This window comes from Acanthopagrus latus, chromosome 16 (genome assembly GCF_904848185.1).
Source record: "Acanthopagrus latus isolate v.2019 chromosome 16, fAcaLat1.1, whole genome shotgun sequence".
In the NCBI taxonomy this organism is placed as follows: Eukaryota; Metazoa; Chordata; class Actinopteri; order Spariformes; family Sparidae; genus Acanthopagrus; species Acanthopagrus latus.
The window spans coordinates 16,180,535-16,195,638 of NC_051054.1; the positions used below are offsets into that span (position 1 = coordinate 16,180,535).

At 43.7% G+C, this 15,104-nt stretch overlaps 1 protein-coding gene across 10 annotated transcripts in view; it reads right to left on the reverse strand.

Annotated features, from left to right (window-relative positions):
- Window positions 1-15,104, reverse strand: part of LOC119004739 (AT-rich interactive domain-containing protein 1B-like) — a 185,973-nt gene that overhangs the window by 125,569 nt on the left and 45,300 nt on the right. For 8 of the 10 annotated variants that reach the window (XM_037071919.1, XM_037071920.1, XM_037071918.1 and 5 more), the window contains exon 3: window positions 12,647-12,832. In XM_037071919.1, coding sequence (XP_036927814.1) covers window positions 12,647-12,832 — 186 coding nt within the window. Of the gene's footprint in view, window positions 1-11,447; window positions 11,659-12,646; window positions 12,833-15,104 lie in introns of those variants that run through there. The other 2 variants (XM_037071915.1, XM_037071922.1) reach the window with 2 other exon arrangements.

A 15,104-nucleotide genomic window follows, 5' to 3' on the forward strand; every position in this document is an offset into this window, starting at 1 on the left:
CTGCAGGCTCTAGTCTCTAGTCTAGACTTTAGTCTAGCAATAGATCCTTGAATATGTTCAAAATCTTCTTTTCGAACTCTCTCTTTAACCTGGGATAAACAATTCCCTAAATCTTAGTTTTCTTAGCAAATAGGTAGATAATAAAGGCCACGTCAGCAACATTTAAAATGACAGGAAAGTAGGCCATATTTCTGGGTGACAGTGAGAGATGGAGAAGAAAAAATGTGGGTCAACAATCTCAAAAAATTGTGATGGTATTTAAAAAACAGGGTTCCTACGCCGTTTCCATGGCCAAATTCAAGCACTTTTAAAGCATTTTCACACCTTTACAGCAATTTACTTCTGTCAGAGTGACAGCCACACTTCTTCTCATTAAATCCAATGCTATTTATGAAATAAACAACCCAAATCATGTTTTGTAACAGCATTGTGATGGAAAACAAAAAAACCTTTCATATTCTAAAATGTGTTACTGTGTCAACTAAGCACCCTATATAATCTGGCAGAGCAAATATGAAGCAATTTATAAGGAAAAGTAAGGCATTTAGGCCTACAACTTCAAGCATTTTCAAGCACTTTTCAAACCAAATTAATATTAAAGCTGTTATAGGGATTTCCAGTCAAATTCTACCAGTGCACAATGAATAGTAAATATACACAGTTTCTTATCAAGAAGAAAAACATTTTTTTTGACTGATTAGAAGATGAAAATCACACATTCATTGCTGTGTTGATCAATATTGTCTTCAATTACCCATTATTATGTTTATTTTCACATTCATGCCATGGAATATAAAATAAATAAAGCTCAACTACTCTTTCATGGTTATTCAAATAATAATCATAATGAAAATGGGCCAAATAAGTGGAACCTCATGCCATAATCTCGCCACAATAGCTTCCGTATTCCTTCCATAGCCTCAAAGCGGAAAACCAGCAACATCCCCCTTAACCACGTCTAAAAGCCGGAGGGGAAACCCTGTTCACCCAGATGTGGTTCAATCACTGGATCGCATATCATCCCATAAGTGGGTGGGTGCGGAGAGACACTTAACAACAGGAGTGCAGTGAAGAACGGAGGCGCTGTTTTAAAAAACAAAGCCACGCTAGTTTCCTCGTCAGGGCCCTGGGCAAGCCCTGTGTTTGTGTGCACAGCCCCCGTGTTTATCAATGGGCGCCTGGATGCACGCCAAACGTCGGGCTTTTTATTACACCGGTCGGAAGTGATTCATTTGAAGCAGAAACCAGCCTTACACACAAATACACCTCCACAGGTAAATAAAGGAGAGGCAGCTTTCTGAGCGGCGGACACACTGACACGTGCACGGCTCAGTTCACAGACCCAAAATGCACACATGGACAGATAGCTGCTCAGACAGTGAAATGAGAACAGAAGAGAAGCTGCTGACCCAAGTCCAATATTTACTCAGGCATATGAGTCTGTAGTGCGTGCATGCGTGCATTAGTGTGTGTGTGTGTGTGTGTGTGTGTGTGTGTGTGTGTGTGTGTGTGTGTGTACTCCAGGGGATTTCCGTTTTAAGTGGGTCAAAGTGAGGTTAGCCTCATACTACTGTTTACACTCACGTTCTTACATCATCACTGTCAGCTGTAATATGGACGGAGAGGGTGAGAGAGAGGGAAACAGACTCCGGGAGGAGGGAGGGCAGACAGTAAGAGAGCGATACAGAGGGTGGAGATGCAAAAAGGCATCGAGGAGGAGAAAAAGAGGAGGCAGGAAGGCGCAGGGATCGAAAGGGGAGATGGAGACAGGGGAAGAAAAAAGTGAAAAAAAGACTAGAAAAAAAGCGAGAACGAGAGAACATCAGAGGCAAATGAAGGAGTGCTGCGAGTGCATCCTTTCATTTGAGTTTTTTCCAGTCCATTGTCTCAAAATCCCATTTCCCAGCTAATTTAGAAGCTTCTAAAATACACTCCACTCCATACCTTAAGCCTTAGGCCACAGCTAATCCTGTCTTCACACACACACACACACACACACACACGCACACACACACACACACACACACACACACACACACACACACACATACACACACATACGCGCACACACACACAGACACGCTCATTCATCCTCCGTGCTTTTCAAAAGACTTCATCTTGGCATAGTAGAAACGAATGAAGGATATTGAAGGCAAGCGTTTGAAGTACATGAGGGAATGCAGGAATCAAACTGTGAGTTAAATGCTATTAGACAGCTGTGTGGAGAGGCAGTGTAATATTAGATTTGATTGAATAGATGACTGCTGAATGTGGTGTAATATATAGAGCCGGAGAGGCTTTATGCGGACGTAAATCAATATTGCGGCACCATGTTAATCCCAGCCACTCAGGCGCGGGGAGTCGGCCGGGAAAGTGGGAAATGTTTGGAAAAAAAGCAAGAAGTGTGGCAACCGTTTGGGACGCGAGACTTGCAGGTACCTACTTTTAAAAGTAGTCTTGTGATTTAATCTTTTGCACCGTGTCAGCGTGATGGCAGACTTTCTTAATTTCTTGGAGAGGGTCAAAGGTCAGATCCTAGAGCTCAGGTTTTAGTCTTTCAGTTTAAGAGAAATCTAGGCCACAGCACCGCCTCAAACACTGATTCCAACCATGACACACAACCGATTTGACACTTCCTTTCTTTTCCCGCTCACACCTAATTAAAGAACATTGTCCCAGCTCTTTGCGCTGCACACTTTCTAACACTGGTTTTTTTTCAAGCAGGGAGCAATAAGGGGAAATGTCGCTTTGCCAGTGCGAGTCTCACTGCCTCGGAAAACCAGAGAAGCGCAAACGGGCGCGACAGCAAGCAAAGCGCATTTGATGCCATACCCGCCCGACACGACAGAAAGCAGCGAGAGCGAAAAATTCACAGCCATTACGTTAAGATGATTTTGGCTGACGTCTGCCTCAATCTCGTTTTTGTGGAGAACAGCATGAAGGAAGATGTGGATTACTTTAAACTACACTTTTTCAAAAAACTGTTAACATGCTTGCTTTTTTAATCCTTTTTTCCACCACCATTGTTCGCTCAGGGCTATCTTGCCTTTTATAGGCTTTGTGTGCAGATGTAGGTGTTTTTTCATCACGTGTTGGCTCTCGCTTTACTACACTTCGCTGCATCCTCTTCTCACATCTTTTTTGTGTGTTCTCTTAATCATATTTGCTTTTATTTTCGGCCCCAACATCTGTCGCATCACACCACCTCCTTCTCTCTCCTCTTTTTCCTTTCTGTGCATACCCTCTCCCCATTAAAGGCACAGTATGTAAGAACTGACCACCTGTCAAATTCATTATCTGCGAGGGGTGTATCGCTAGAGTTGTTGCTAACTGTAAGTTAGCTCAGTTAGCTGTGCAGCTAGTGGGGGAAGTGTTGGTGTTTAAAACTAACACACAGCGCGGGACTTGAAAGCATCAAGGCTAGCTGGTTAGCATGCTAACCTCGGTAGATAGCTCTGCAACACAATACAAAGTCAACATGAAATTTGATAACATCAGTTGTATTAATCGAAACATTTTCAGCTTATATCTTGTTTTCTCTCACACTTTATCCTCTTCCCCGTCACCCTCTCCATACTCCTCATCAAGACTACCTCTACCCCTTCTCTCCTCCTTCATCCATCCCTCCCTCCCTGTCTCCAGCCGCTCTCCTCATGACTACCAAATGAATTAGTCATCCCCCCGTTTTCCCCTGCACCTTGGCAGATGCACATCTCCACAAAATCTGACGCTAATGCCATTAATATTCATTAAAAATTAAGCTTAATTGCGTGTCTTTAGGAGAGAGGCCCATAACCCCCGCCCCCCCACCACACTCCTAACACACTGCCTTACCATACACACACGCATGCATGCACACACACCATGAACCCCAGCACACCCCCCGCCACATTACCCCAAAGACTAGGAGCCTCTGGTGTCCACTGGGAAAGACCTTAAGAAGCACATAAGCACACCCACTCATATAGGGAGAGATGCTGTGATTGAAGGGTCAGACGGTGGTGCGAAGTGAGGAGGTGTGTTTTCTGAACGTTTCTGCTGTATCTGAACTATGTTTGTATCCACCACACTAACAGACATGTAAGGTACAGCCTCTACATATCAGACAGAGGCGGAGGAGGGAGGCATCCATATTCAACATCCTGCATTGATTTACACACACGCATGCACGCACACACACGCACACACACGCAGCTGGTTTAGACTTGCAGATATGCACACACACTCCCACCAATCAGACTGACTGAACTGTAATTGAAGCAACAATCAGCGGTGAGAGCGAGCTACGCCGCGTTCTGAGAAATGTGACAAATCAACATTTGGTTATGATTCGCTCGTCTTCCATGTTTTCTTGACTCTTACATCTTTTGAACCCCTTTTTGAATATTGGGAAAACATTTGCAGTTACAGTCTGATTAAGTCGGAAAATGTATTATAGAGCAGACCCACATCCATTGCCCGTAACGGCCTTTAAAAAACGGTGTGTTGGTTGGACTCAATGCAAATGACAGACATTTATTCCGGGCTACAGCCTATTATTATCATCACGGCAAAAGGTGACCATTAGAATGGAAACGGCTGTTGCATGTGCATACTTAGATGCCAGAATGCCTGTGTGTGTATGCCTATATACCCGTGAGCTCCGTGTGTCTGAGCGTGTGTGTATGTGTGTGTCCGGCCTATCTTAATGGGTCCATTTGTAGCAGGGCCTGTTCTAGTGCCATGTCCTTCAGATTGGATTCTATCTCAGCAATCCCCCTGACCTTTAGCACAAAGAAACTACAAGAGAGGACCAGAGCTCTGACACAGGACACACACACACACACACACACACACACACACACACACACACACACACACACACACACACAGAGCCGGTGTACACATGCAGCCACAAGCAAGCACTCATTCTTGCCTATGTAAACAGAAATGCACATGCACACGTGCAGACACACGCTCCCATACCAGGGATGATGTCAGATGTAGCTAGCAGCGTAAGCCACAGATGCCGTAGCCGGGGCTTTTCATTCCCATTACTCTACACAGGCTAATCAAACACGAGCCAGTCTTTGTACCATCTTCACTTCACACACTCTTTGCAAGTCACCACCACCCCCACCCGCCCATTCACTTCAATTGCTTTGGCTCGCTGTTAAAGAGGACATCCACCCAAACTGGTGTACACCCACATGACTTTTGCTGAAGCACTGCGGAACAATAGCAGTGTGTTGGCGAACTCGACTTTGACTGTGACATGTTTTTTTTTTTTTTTTTCTGGTGGTGTTTTCTCTTTCTCTCTGTCTGTGAAGTCTGTATCCAGGAACAAATGTAGCGGCATTTCCTAACAAATGGCAGCTAAATGAGGCCCCTAGGGTGCTGTGCCGCTAACTACCGGCCCCCTTTTTTTTTCCCCGAGCCATTATGATTGTCCTAACCGTTCCAAAAAACACCTCTCCCGTCCTCGTTCATTTGCATTTGAATTGCGGCTCGGCTGTACAAAAACAAACATAAATCAAAAAAGGAGGGGGAAAAAAAAAGAAGAAGAAAAAAAAAACAGTGGCGGATTCTAGTCGAGCAATTAGCGAGTGTCAGTCAATGCGGAGGTAAAAAAAACACACTAAATTAAAAACATTGTCTCAAACACAGGCGGACACACTATCACACACACATGCTCACAGACACAAAACCTTTGCTGGCATATACAGCATATATATATATATATATATATATATATATATATATATATATATATATATATATTATATTATTATTTTTTTTTTCAATTTTATCATTTAGTTTTTGCCTGAAAAACTCATCAAGCTTAAGTGCTCGTCAGCTACGGCCAATCGGAGTGCGGCAGGCCCAGGGTTGCCGTGGCGATACGCGGGGACATTTAGAGGACTCCGATAAACTCTGCCATTTAAAAGGTTATGACAATTAACGCGGCTCTCCGCAAATTACCACTGCCAGACCTTTACCCACGGACGTCTCTCTCTCCCTCTTATCACCCGGCACCCAGCCTCGCTCTCTCTCCCTCCACCTCCTCCTCTCTCTCTCGCCATATGCCCTCCATTTCCACAGCCTGTCCTCCCTCCATCCCTTGCTCCCTCCCTCCCTCCCTCTTCCTGTCCACCCCCTTTCCCAGCCAGCAGCACTTTTATTATCCTGTTAATTAACAGAGTTCTTCACTTAATATTCAAATGGTGACCAATTAATGACATTGAACTTTGGGCACCCCACCCACCTACACACAGTGCCCCCTTCACACACACGCACACGTACACACGCACACACACACAATCATACCCCTTCACTCTCACTGCCACATCTCATTCACTCTCTCTTCACACGCACTCCTTCCTGCCTCTCATTTCCTCCTTGTCCCCTCAACTTCCCTTCCTGTCCCTCCACCTTGTCGCTGAGGTGAGCTCCCATTTCCGTGTTAAAGGGAGTGTGTGTGTGTGTGTGTGTGTGTGCATTGGGGGTGCAGGCACGATGACTGAGGCAGCAGAGCAAGTATACAGCGAGGGGGTAATAAAGCCAGGGGGGGCAGGCCGCAGAAAGGCTCGACGGCCTTTTAATTAACCTGGTGTGATTAAAAGTGGGGGTGGGGGAAGGTGGGAGAAAGGCCCTGCTGCTGCAGTCGGTTGGGGGTGAAGGGGTGACAGACAGGAAATAGGAAATGGCACGGTGCTACCAGTGGAAGGGAAAGGACCCAGACAATATGTTAGTACAGGAGCAGCCGATGGTCTGCTGGGTGTTGAGAATGATCTAATCAAAGAAAGAAGTGTCTCGTAGGGGTTGCAGAAGTATCGACATGTCTCATGTTAAAATGGTTCAAAAATCGGCATTCAACAGCATCGTCAGCACCAAAGCTACGAAAAAAAACCAGATCTACAATGAGGTTTTCAACTCAAAGTAAGACGGATAAACGTGTTGGTATATGTTCGGGGATTTTTTTTTCTACAGATAATAGTTCTACAGATACAGTTAATAAAAAAAAGAAAGAACAATCCTTTCATGCGGGCCCACAACTTTTGTTTTCTCCATTTGATGTGGTATCAAAAGAGGTTTTGAGTATTGTATCAAAGTTTTAAATTCTGGCATTGTGCTCGCTTTAGATAGAAAGGACATTATGAAAAAAAGAACATTTTCAAATCTAAAATTCAACTCAGCTCGGTGAAAGGCATCGTCACACACATACACACACACACACACACTGTAGTTCAGAAAACCCAGACATATTGAAGATACGTGCTTTTCGCAAGATGTCAGCGACTCACCCCAATCTTCAAATCTTAAAATATACATCTATATCACAATCGTTTTCTCCCTGTTATTGGTATTGGTAATACTCATGAGCATGACTTAGCGGCGTCCGCAACCACTGAATCAGCCTCCTCTTCCGTGTAGGTCCCTGTAAAGTGAGCTTGTCTCCTCCAATCAGCTGAGAGCTCCTCTGTGCTACGGCGCCGCTCCCCAGAGCCTACTCTCTGACAGGAAGAGGAAATAGTTAAAGGCCAATAGAGGAAATGACCGGTGGGATCAGTTTCACACAAGAGAGTGGGATAGGAGGGTTTTTATTGTGCTGGGACTAAATGTCACAGGGAATGACTTCCTTCTTCAAAGACCAGCAGTCAAATTCCGAACAACTCCACTACGCACCCTCTCAGGGGCACGCTCACCCCACAGTTTATTTTACGTGGAAAACATCGGAACGATGTATTCCGTTACATGTAATGACTCTCTGGACATAAATTTAACACACTGTTTCTCTGTGAAAAATTAAACAGAGGGTCCTGATCAAAGCCGGCAGCATGTTCCTCTCACAACATTATGAGTTTAGAGTATGGCAGCAGGCCAGCACTGCCTTTCACCTCCTTCCTCTCCGACCCCCCTCGTTCTCCCCCTGTCACACTTCAGTGTATGCTACCCAATAAAAGCAAACATACTATAAAAAAAATCATCTCCAAAAATTCTCGAAGTTACGGCTCTCTCATTTCCGTTTTTACAAGGCGGAAAGTGTTGGACGGTAACAAAATATCACGCTCTTCATCTGTTATGTGTCAACTGCAATACGGCCAGGGGAGAGGAAGAAAGGGCATGGATCTTTCTCCTTTTAAGTGATTTGTCTCGTGCTGTAATTGAAGCCAACAATCGGACCAAAAACATTAGGGTCCTGATATTAAGACTGTCTTCCAAAATAAATTCCTTCCAGATTCCTAATCTATGAGCTTAATATCTTTTTCCCACAAAGCAGAAATCATTTTTATTGCAATTCCAACAGCCTTGATTCAACAGCATTTGTTGGGAAGTGACATGCAAAGATACAAATATGAAACTGAATACTATGTGAGGTCAAAAAGTTCTCTCAACCTATTAAGCTGAAGTATATATCACAGTGTTTTGGTTTTTTTTAGAATTTCAACACACCATCAATTTAAAAATATCTGGTGCTGTCAGAACTCAAAAACCACCAACAAACCACCCACATTTTTTTTTTCCCAAAGCCTACTTCTTCATTGATGTGATACTAAATATTTTTGTATTTTTTTTTCCCGCATCAGCCTTGATGTCTTTGAAATGTCTTTTTAGCCGGCTCCGCTCCTTGCAATCAGATGAGGTCACAGCAGTGCAATAGACTCAATAGAAAGACGGCATTTTTCGCTTCGATTTGTTACAAAACCAGCTAATAGCGGTCGGTTGCAGAGCAAATTCTATGTCAAAGGCAGCTGGAATGGTTCCATCAGCTGGAGGATGTCCTCTGGCTAGGGTTAATGGGAGTGGAGTGGGGGGAAAGGAACTGTGGAGAGCGGCGGAAGAACAAAATAAAGAACTTTTCAGCTCGGATTTCTCCGAGTGATGCAGGGTCAAAAAACAGGGGTCAAAACCACAATGACGTCCTAATCTGGCGTGCGCTCGCAATTGTGTGTATGTGCGTGCATGTAATCCGCTCCGTGCGGCTCACATCATGTCTCATTTCAGCCTCGGAATCACAGAGAAAGGTCACCGTTTGACCTTTTCACAGCTCAGAATTGCTACAGCGCAGTGGGCTGATTAGTGTACACACACAGACACACGCATACAAAAAAAAAAAAAAAAAAAAACTGACACAAGAGACACACATTCGCTCAGAACAGGAGGAAAGCAAACCAAATCCTCGACTTGTAATCTTGGACAGCTGCACTGAGTAAGTTTTATTTCCAGACATGTTTACTCTTAGATCCAAAACCAAAGACAAGGACCTGGTATCTTTGTGATTTAAATGCTTTCTGGTGTTTTCTGGCGCTCTCTCCCTTGCTAAATTACTCCCTCACTCAATCGATGGACAATTAACTTTGTCTTAATGCCACCGCACAGGCTTGTTTTTGTTATGTGTGAAATGTCATGTTTTTTAATGATCAATATTGTGTATTTTTCAGTAATTACTTGAACATAAACTCTCGAAATAGAGTGAGCGTTTGGACCTGTTTTTTTTGCACTTGTTACACAAGAGAGAACTGAATGCGAAAAAACCCATTCCAAGGGAGCCTATTAGCCTATTACCAGCTATAAATTTCCATTTACACATAGCGTATATGTCTTCTCTTGTTTCAGATGAATTAGACTGCGAGTTGGAAAGAGTGTCCTTTAAATGTGCATGTCCATTAATAGCCGGGTTTCTTGTTAAAACCCATTTCCCACATGGAGTACGGGAGCTAGGAGCTTATTAGTGGACGGAAAGAGTGGATTTAGTTAGTTCCATCCATAGTTTGATGGCGAGTAGACAGGAGCAAGGAAGGAGTTGGCGTATCGCCTGCTGTGTTGCTGGGAAATAAAAATGCTGTGTAGCTCCGACACATACGAAGGATTTCTAGATTAAAGGTGAAGACAGCGGGATGCGACATCGATGCAATGGCTGCTGAAGGTACTTTGGCTTTTATGCAGCGCTAACAAGCGTCTGTGCTGATTGAAACATTTTCCCTTACAAGGCGTGCATTTATACAGTAAAAATGAGAAACAGAAGAAAACCAGCTCCCTGGTCATCACAGCAGTCGGCACAGCAGTGCAGGTGAAACAAGGCTTTGGCCAATCAAAGTGCCCGGGCAGAACTACCTGGTGTATAAATGCCAGCAAGGGTCAATTGCCGCCACATCATCAGCGATGATGAAAACACACCATTACTGTCACAAAATGTCAAGGTAGCCATGGATCTCAGCCTCTCCTAGTTAGAGTGAATAATGTTTGTTCAGTAGGCTGCATGGTCTGTGTGTGTATGTGTGTGTGTGTGTGTGAGTGTGTGTGTGTGTGTGTGTGTGTGTGTCAGCATGTTAAGTGAGGAAACAAGAGTAAGTGCTTTTTCAGTGTGAGACAATAGGCACGCTGGCTGAAATGTTCACTCAGAATGAAAATTACTATGCTAAGACTAACGATTTCCTTTTTTGACAACGTGCTTTTGTGTTCACAATGGCTTTTTGCTTGGTTATTTGTCTTGGTGTGCGCAATATTCAAGGCTGTCTAAAAGAAGGTTTAACTACATCTCAGTAAATCACAGTGTAACTACCTAGACAGACGCAACGACACCACTGCCAAATGGCATCAACTAGTGCAGATGCTAAATAAGTCTTTTCCCATTTGTGAACTACTAATGGCTGATATGGTGTCTGGGCCAAAATAAAGGATGCTTTGTGAAAATAGTGCTGTCTCTGCTGCCCTGTGCTGATATTTGCTAAGATTAAACGGTTTTGTGTAGCACATTTTTCTTTGGGTATCCTGGTCTGCACTGTTTCTATGTAGCCTGTACAGTTCTGCCCTGTAAAGATGAGCTGTCCATGTAGAAATCTTCATCAATATCACACACTGTTGATTTGTGGCAGAGGTACGGATGATTCACGTGTAGAAAAGCAGCAATCAATCTAATGCAATTTAAAGGTCCAGTGTGTAGGATGTTGTGGCATCTACACTGTCAAAAATGACAAAACTAATCCAAAAACCTTCCAGTTTGTACGGCTCAGATGACTAGTCTACTTTACCAAGTATTTCTGGGGTAATCTGCCACTTTTAATGTTCACAGTGTAACTGAACATCCCTCACTTTTACTCTCTCCTCCAGTGGCCACTAAAAAGGGATAAACTATTTAAAACACAAAAGGCCCTTTCTGGAGCCAGTGTTTGGTAGACTACATGGAAGAGGACCCAACACAATGATTCTTCATTTACAGTGATTACACCTTTATAAAAACACGATTATGAATATTATATTCCTTTTCTGCTGATAGATCCCCCTAAACCCCACATACTGGACCTTTAAAGTGCTGCTTCCTGTGAGCCACACTGCGGTTTGTTCTTTGCAATGCTGTGAATTAGGATTTAAATGGAGTGAAATCGAGTATTTTCAAATAAATACTATGAATTTCAAAATCCAACAACATATTAGATATGGACTAATATAGCCAATATACAACATGCCTGTATAAGCCCTGATACTGATCTTGTCATGGCCCAAGGCATCCCTGCTTCACTCATCTGTCTTTTCCTGTTCTGGTTCATCCTGTCTTCTCCTTTCCCTCCCTGTTTCTGTCTGATCTTCCCCTTCCTGTCCAGTTCTGCTGCACTGTAATCTTTCCCGTCTTGCACTGTTCGTTCTCCTTCCCCCGTTTTGTTCTGCTGTGTTGTGATCCAGGGCAGGGCTGTTGGCCAGAGTCACTCCACACAGGCTGATAGATCTCTCTAGCTGCAGAGTGGATGGGAAACACATGGGCAGCCTTCACTCAACTCAAAAACAACTGCTTGAGCCCAGCTTCCCACTGGAAAAAACTTCTACAGAACATCATGCTGAAACTTGGCAGGACAAGTCTAGATCCATAACTGTGGAACAGGCTCTTTGTTGTACTAAGGACTGGGTTTGCACAGGCTGGTTTAGTGTACAGTATATGTTTCTACACTATGACTGACTGAATATTACATTAAAATGTCCAGTGTGTGTGTGTACTGTGTGTGTGTGTGTGTGTGTGTGTGTGTGTGTGTGTGTGTGTGTGTGTGTGTGTGTGTGTGTGTGTGTGCTGAACGGGGGAGAGAATATTAAAATAGAGTGAAACACGGAGAGTGAGATTTACCTAAAATACCTCACATGAATAATGCAAGGGAATAATTTGACCCATACACCAGGCATGTTGGACCACCAACACACCGCACCGCGTCGTTTACACACAAACACACACATGCGCACACGCAGACAGTTTATCCCTTAAGATGATCTCGCCAATCCCAGCACTGCTAAAATATTAAAATAGAACCCATGGAAAAAAGATTTGGATGCAATCCCTTTCCTGCTGATATTTCAAATTTCATTCTTTATCTGGTATGTGACATCTGCGTATCTGATGTGTAACTGATATATGTATTCATATATATTTATTGAGTTATGGTAATCATTTCCAGTTTTCGCTCATGGCGTGCAAAGGGGACTTTGGCTGCAGCTGAATCTCTTGGCTAATTTCTCCACACAGGAAACAGCGCAGTGGGTGTCTGGTTCTGCATGTGATGATGTTAATGTATGTGTGTGTGTGTGTGTGTGTGTGTGTGTGTGTGTGTGTGTGTGTGTGTGTGTGTGTGTGTGTGTGTGTGTGTGTGTGTGTGTGTGTGTGTGCGCATGCGCGCATTGGTACCTGTTGTGGCGGTGGTCGAGGCTGCAGGTAGGGGCTCTGGGTTGGGCCTGGAGGGGTCTGCTGAGGGGGGCTGAAGTACGAAGGGGTTCCCTGCTGCCCCGCCTGCTGCTGCTGCTGCTGCTGCTGCTGCTGCTGATGCTGCTGGCTGTAACCCCCCATGCCCTGCTGGCCATATGGCGCCACCTGCTGAAACAAGCAATCACAGAGCAATTAGAGGGGAGCTATTCAGTATGGGGTCATAAGAGTGCCAGAAATAAAAAAAAAGAAGAGGCAATATGAGGAGGATTAAAAAGAGAATAAATAAGTACATGTGTAAATACAACAGAAATGTAGAAAGAGTGAATTGCTAAATAAAAAAAAATATATATGGAAGTCAGTAGAGTGCATACCTCCACCAAGGCCAAACCCCTTTGATTGAATCAAGCCAAATTCGATATCAAAGTTAACCATGATTCAAGCTCATCAGATCCACATCAAAATGTACTCACTCATATATACCAGCCACCTGAATATGCCTGTTTGTTTTTCATCAAGACCCATGCATTGTCCCCTTTAAGATTGACAACAGTGAACCAAAAAAAAAGCCTCTATCTCATCATGTTAAAGAAAATGCAGAAATCTGTCCAAAAGTTAACAGGGTCTATTCTGAAATCCATTAAGTAGTTTTGGCGAAATCCTGCTCACAAACCAACCTCCTTGGCCGTGGTAAGTATAAAGAGTAATAAAAGAATAACCAAATATGAAATAACTGTAAGCATTTTCTTTGATTTACTATTTATTTATGTTATCATTTTATATTCTACTTAGTTGATTTTAGTTATTTTAATTGTTTCATTTATTGTTTATTCTTTTTTTATATTCTTTTTTATGGCACTCCTATGACTCCATATAAGAGAGACTGTCAGGTGCAATTAGTAGTCACTCAGATACATCCACATAAAAAGCAGGAGAGTCTTCTGGCCTGCGATACCCTAGACTGATGAAATATAAAAAACAAAACATCCCTTGTGGACCCACACAAGCTGGCCTCTATCCATTTCCCACTTCATCTGATTGTCCCTCAGCTGAAGTTCTTAATTTAGCTCAGACCAGGCTGACACCCGTCTCCCAGCAGTCCTCTCTGCCTAATGAACTCGCGCTGCAGAGAAGTCTAACTTTATGTCCTCTGGCTTGCCAAATGCATCCTCCTCTCTACATTATCTCCGTCTCGGTCAGCTCACAGATGGGATGAGGTGTGTTGGATATTACCGCTGGCCCTTCCCAGGCCGTAACCCTAATGAGGGACACATGGATGAGCGGGGCATTCCAGAGCAGAGCAGAAAAGAAAAGAAAAGAAAAAAAAATAAAGATGGAAAAAAAAAAAAAAATGCACTCGCGAGGGCGAAGCCACGCCAAGTGCCGATGCTGCATTACACGGCGGTTATGAGAGTGAATGTGAACAGGGAGTATGTGTAACAAGCTGGCACCAATACAAATGTAGTCTAAATCCCTTCTTGTCGTTTGTTATGACTACAGACAGCGCCAGGTGCTCCTCGCTCCTCTAAGGATTTCCTATGGAGGCTGGGGTTTTCTCATTCACACACACACACACACACACACACACACACACACACACACACACACACACACACACACACTAACACAGAATCCAAGTACAGACTATTAAACAACATTTACGACCGCTGGTGAAGCACTTTGACAGCCCTTTCATGTCATATTTTTCCCCCATCATGTCACGTTGCTTTTTTATTCGGTGACAGGCGTAAGTGCCACCGCAAACTCATCAAACAAGCACACAGGCTGTAATTTTGGGCGTGCGTAAAGCTCATGGTCCACCTCCAGCCTTTTGCCCTGAGCCTTAAACTTGAAATGTCCCTTTAAATCTTCTCGAGCAGGCTTGGCAAAGTAAAAATCTCTCTCCCTCACTCTCGCTCTGAGTGATTTATATCTCATGTGATGGTATTATAGGGACTCCGACGTGACGTAACCGCTACACTACGCTACGGTCTTGTCTGATCAAAAGCAAAGGGCACACATCCAGAGTTGTAGTTTTACAGGGACTGTTATGAGTGAGAGAACCCACTCATAAAAGCCCTGTTGAAACTGGTGGCGGGTGTAAAATATAGTGAAAACTGATCTGGCTGCAGAGGGCAAGAGGAGATTAATACGTTTGAAATAGTTTTGAAGAGTAACTTCCTTTGAGTGGGTGTTGAAAAAGAAATCTTCACTCGACACCGGCAGAAGCTTTTTGACTCTCTGAATAGAGATGATTGGACAATGTGGAATACTTTTCACTTCAATGGAAATCTGATTAGAAAGGACAGGTTTGCGTGTGTGTGTGTGCCTGCAGTGCTGGGTTGTGTGTGCGTGTGTGTGCGTGCAGAGTGTGTGAGTGTCATTAGGCCGATGAGACAGACAGACAGGGTGAGATCAGTCTAGCTGGCAGAGAGGTTAATAG